Source organism: Nylanderia fulva, unplaced genomic scaffold (assembly GCF_048542155.1).
Source record: "Nylanderia fulva isolate GAGA-0341 unplaced genomic scaffold, ASM4854215v1 Scaffold224, whole genome shotgun sequence".
Lineage (NCBI taxonomy): Eukaryota > Metazoa > Arthropoda > Insecta > Hymenoptera > Formicidae > Nylanderia > Nylanderia fulva.
The window spans coordinates 135,603-141,602 of NW_028190289.1; the positions used below are offsets into that span (position 1 = coordinate 135,603).

General features: G+C 23.8%; 1 protein-coding gene across 5 annotated transcripts in view; it reads right to left on the reverse strand.

Moving 5' to 3' along the window:
• LOC146723165 (aminopeptidase N-like) overlaps positions 1-4,843 on the reverse strand; it is a 41,611-nt gene extending 36,768 nt beyond the window's left edge. The window contains exons 1-5 of one of the 5 annotated variants that reach the window (XM_085482980.1): positions 4,662-4,843; positions 2,590-3,071; positions 1,875-2,336; positions 864-1,044; positions 138-273 (exon numbers count right to left, since the gene is read on the reverse strand). In XM_085482980.1, coding sequence (XP_085339106.1) covers positions 138-273; positions 864-1,044; positions 1,875-2,336; positions 2,590-3,044 — 1,234 coding nt within the window. In that variant the 5' untranslated portion in view covers positions 3,045-3,071; positions 4,662-4,843. The other 4 variants (XM_085482981.1, XM_085482978.1, XM_085482979.1 and 1 more) reach the window with 4 other exon arrangements.
• Between the last annotated feature and the right edge of the window lie 1,157 nt (positions 4,844-6,000).

Genomic DNA, 6,000 nt, shown 5'->3' on the forward strand with positions numbered 1-6,000 from the left:
GTGTGTGTGTGCTTTTATAATCTCATTTTTTTAATAAAATCCAGATAAAGAATTAATTATCCTATAACTAGACACATATTTTTATAATATTAATAGTTCAAAATTTACGTAGATTATTTTATTATATTACGTTATACCTCTGATGGATTCGCGAATTTTCAATAAACTGTCATCTTGTGAAATAGAATTCCACAAATCATAATCATCCAAATAAAAAGAAGTATGTTGATTTTGAACAACAAATAAATTTGTTGCTCTATTATCTCGATAAATCTATAAAAAAAATTATTAATATATCGATATAACCGCTCTGAAAATGCAAGCATTAGAAGAAAATACTAATAATATCATTAGCGGTTCTTCTATGTTAAAAATAACACTTTCTCACATTTTGTAAAACATACGAATAAATATAATAATAATATCTAAAATTTTGTATTAATATAATTAACAAATATTTTTAAAATTAGTACCTCTAGATATTATATCGCGCAGAGTTCTCTTTACCAAATAATCAAATTAAATATCGGGTGTACTAGTTTTTGATTAATTTATTTTATTTTAGATTTCATAAAAATTTAAAAATATCAGATAAAATAGTGTTAAAATATAAAAAAATTTTTCATATCTTACATTATATCTATATAAATGTAAATATTTAAAAAAGTATTTGTAAAAAACTAGTTTAATGTTGTATACATATGTATATATTATTAAATGTTTTTCAAACAGTTTAGTAAGAATTTATGCATTTTGTAAAAACAATTTGATAAACGAAAATCTTGCTATATAAATGCTTAAGTATGGTATCGTTTCCAAGAAAGTGATAGGAGCGTGATAGCGTTAAAAATATTTAGAATTACCGAATCGAGAGCATACGTTGTAAGCAATGTAGTAAGAACTTCATTAAACCAAGAAGACGATCGAAACGGATTGTTCAGATTATAAAACCGTTGCTGTGTCACTTTATGTCCTACTAATTGAGCTATTTCGATTTTGTGAGCAATAGGATATAAATTCTTATCGTAAACGATATCCATTTCGCTGAAAGTTATATTTAAATATTAAGATTGAGAACTTTTAAAGAAAATAAAACTTCATTTAGCAAATCAGTATTGTAAATCGTACCAAATAATATGTTTTTTAATTTTTAATTTAAGAATAAAACAATGATTTTGTGTTCATGCGTATATTATTGATGAAGAAATTTAGTTTTAAATAAATAAAAAGATGTCATTTCTTTTATACCCAGCAAACACCGATATATAATTGTTACATTGCTGTAATAAAATGGAATATAACAGGTAATATAACGTGTACGTTACATGTAACATCCATGTTAGTTGTAATTTCCCACTCATAGATGTAACATTTTAATATAACATATATTACATTGTAGTTATATTGTAATTATATACCAAATAGCACATTGGTGTATTGATAAGTCAGTGCTATCTTGGGATATAATGCCAATATAACTACAATGTAATATATGTAATATTAAAAATGTTACATCTATGAGTGGGAAATGACAACTAACATATACGTTACATGTAACATGCTTGAGTATATAACATTTATATACTGTGTTTGCTGGGTAGCTTTATTACAATTTTAACATTTACCTTGGGGAATCCGATAAATATAAAAATTTTTTCTTTCATGTATTTATATTAGAATAATAAACTTCAACTTTTTGAATTATAATACAAATAAATTTAACTTTTACTACTTAAAATTGTTTGTTTCGACAATATCTTATAATTTCGAACGTTTACAGAAACAAAATAAGTTATACATGTTTTCAAATTTTATAATTTTGCATACTAATATATAATTTTATTTTTAATGTAATTTTAAGCATTTGTACTCACTTATACAAAACAAGTCCAAAAGTTATCGTGCCATTGTCAGGGAAATTTGGAATTGCAACATGAGTCACCTTCGAAATACTGTTCGAACCTTGTTTCCATTTAGTTTTATAGAACAACGTGGTTATTTCAGCTACATTTTTTGCAAATTCCATGTAAAATACAGATTCGTTTTTGCACCACATTTGAATATGTTGAGTATTATTATCAACACGTGTTAAGTAATTGGACACAATTATCGTTGCAAGATACGGCGACATTGCAGGTGTGGTATCAAAGTGTGTCCATAACATATTGTACTTATTTTTTTCCGTATTTCGCAATGGCATATTTGACAAAGCCGTGCATTGATTACATCCTATAGATATGTTAAAGGTTGGTTCTAAGAATAAATACTTTTCATCCCAACACGTACTCATTATATGTCGTGTGCCTATTATATAAAAATGAGTAGCAGCTACGAAACTATACATTTTAAAGAACATAAATTAATGAAACATTTTTAGCAAGCATCAAAATGTTGGAATTTAAAAATGTATAAATGTGTAATATGTAATAATATGTTCTAAAGGTATAGAATAATTGTCTTTATATTTAAATTTTATGATATATAATAATTTTTGAAACATTTAATGCATAAATAATATATATTAATTACAAGGTTTCATGTAATTGCACATTACACATTGATTTTAATAAACATATATTATTTACTTACGCAAGTTTTTCTTTCATATCGAAAATTCTAAAAACTGTATCAGTAATACCGAAATATTTTATAATTAAAATGTAATTTCCTGGTAATAACTCATCATCAAAAGAAACATCAATTATGTCTTCTTCAATATTATATGTCGGTTTATAAACTGTATATTTAGCATTCTTATGATGTTTTTCTAAATTTTTAATTAAAACTATATTTTCAAAATATATTTTTTCTGGATATATGTTGTTGAACAATATATTTTGTGTTTTGTTAAGAATGCTTATGCTGATATTGTATTCTCCATAGAAAATGTTTTCTTCAATTGATGATATAAACTTGATATCGTAATGGTTTGGTGTTATATATTTTGATGATTCATAGCATAAAGATGATTCATTAAGAATAAAAACCGTCTCAGCGATGAACATTAACCCGCTGCTTAATAATAGTTTTAGAAATATTATCATGTCGGAAAAGAAATATTTATTCTAGATCTGTAAAACACATTGTAAGCAAAAGACAAATAGAGAACTTAAATATAGTATTGTTGTCTTTTTTAAATTACTAGACGACACAAGAGCGCGCTTTTGATTTTATTTCTATTATTCATTTTACAATTGTCAAATTGTTAATTTTGGCAAAGACAGTTGCTTGATGCTATGAATATGATCATAATTTTAAGTCGCCGTATTTCAATTATGTTCATATAACTTTAATTAGACGAATTTCTATTTTGACAACTATTTTGTATATATATTGGTGGTAGAATACTAATACATTTGAGAAATACAACTTAATAATGAGTAATAATTAAATTTTAATAATTTTTACAATTTTAATATATTTAAAATGTTTCAACTTTAATTGAATATCTTAATAAATCGATATAAATTAGTATTTATGTGTTTTTAATATTAACGTGCGTTTTTTTTTGAACGTTATATATAAAATATTTCTGTAAAAAATTTTAAGTAAAATATTTAGTATTATGTCTACTTCAAACTTGATAATTAATATGATTCTATTTATTTTTTAGTGTTGTATTTATATTTATTTCTCACTTAACAAAATAAATTTTTTCAAATTTTCATAATACTCCTTATAAGGCGATATATCGAATACAGATTATAAAAATAATTGTTCTATTTTTTATTCTCCTTAATTATATATATAATTTTCAACAACAAAATTTAATATTTGATTCTTCATTTTTGATAAAGTTATTTTCAATACACAACTTCAAAATTAATTTAAGTATTAAAAGACATACAGATATTTTTTTATAAAAAGTAGAAGGTACGAGAAATTTTGGAAAACAGAATTTTAATAATTTAGTAATGAAAAAACAATTAAAAGTGTCTATTATAATATACATTATCTGTTAACTGTAGTATTTGCAACTTTCAAAAATTAAATATTCGATATCAAACTTTTGTGGGTTTAAGATTATTTCAACTGTGACGATAAATACCGGAACTAAAATTTATTTTATATTGAAATATAATTTCAATTTTATTTTAAAATATTAAATTGAATTGAGAACGAAAGTCGGCGATCGAATATATGTATATATATGACAACGAACGAAACAATAATAAGGAACAGGTAACAAAAGGCAAAATATCAAAACAAACAAATTATAACAGCTTAACCGATATAAGCAGATGACCGGAGAATCGATAACTTGTCACTCGCTCAGCAAACTCGCTAAAGAAAAAACAAATAGAATTATATCTCGCAAGCGAAAGTTATACCTTGCGGTTATTGTAAGTCATTTATAATATTTTAAATGCAGAATTAAACTGAATAACGATAATACAACGTCTCTAAATTTATTACAACATTTCACCTAATAAAACTAATAATTCACCAAACATATTACAATTCGTAAAATATTATATTATCGATATTATTTGAAATTATCTCTGGATTAAAATTTACAAATAATTTTGAATAAAACTATTCTCTCTATTTCTATACATATGTTGGAAATTCTATAAAATTCTGTCCTACCGTATGATTAAATTTTCTTGAATTCGTAGACACATATATGTTTTATATGTATGAAAATTGTTTTGACTTACCGAATATTTCGAAACAGAATGTTAATTGGAAAGTTATATATCGTGTTAAAAATGAACTACAGCAAATAATGCTTTAAAAGTATTCAATGTTGGAAGAATATAATATATTCACACACTTTAATAAAAGTATTATATCTACGGCGACGTGGTTTGAAAGGCCACGAAAGACTGACTGATTCTCTGTTCGTGTCTTCATGCTAAATATGATGTGTTAAATCAACAAAACTTCTAAGGTCGTTATATATATATATATATATATATATATATATATTTGGGTGTATGGCGGCATTTGTGTGTAACGGTTGATTTAATTTAGCACATTTAACTTTTGCCCAATTAATCAAATAGTATTAGGCATTATTTATATACACATTTATATGACTTATTTCAAAAAAGATATTTGCTAAAAATATTGTGTACTTTCTCGTCATATACTCATCCTTCGATAATTTTATCTTAATAATTCAATTAGTATAAATATGTCATTATTTAATATAAATGTATGCAAATGCACATTGCTATAAATTGCAATTTTTTTGGTCGTTATATGTATATATATTTACATATATATATTTGTGTGTGTGGCGGCATTTTTGTGTAACTGTTGTCTTAATTGAACACATTGAAATTTTGCCCATTTAAATTTTTATATTCATCCTTCGATAATTTTATCTTAATAATTTTTTGCACAAAATAGTAATAGAATTCAATTATTATAAATATATCATTATTTTAAAAATGTATGTAGTTGCACATTGCTACGAATTGCAATTTTTTTAAATCACTGGAATGTGTTTCTTATACCAATCAATTTATCCACATTATTTTGTGCAGAAGTTTATTAAAATAAAATAATATTGAAAGATAAATACATATTACGAGATGTTTTATATTTTTGTTAGAAAAGAACATAAAACGTTTAAAAAATAATGATAACTATCAAATCTCAAAAATACTCTATTTGAAATAACACCATGTACTTACGACACGACGCTCCTTTTAAATTCTATAAATATTGTATAAAGTATATTTTTCGGAAGAGAAACCTTGGTTCTGAAATAACAACAATACGTTATTAAAATATATTATTTTATATTTTGTTCGATATATATATTTATTTATATAAATGTCTTTATGCACAATATTGTGCTTTTTAAATAAATAAACTAAGGATAAAGCCAAAATAGAATACAATTTTGATTATAAATCGTGACTTTCCGATGAACTATCGCGATACATCAAACCAGATGTGACAACAATTGCTGCGACTTTATATTGCGAATTTCTTTGAAAAATTAAAATATTCTATAATTGATAATTATATAATAATTATTATATT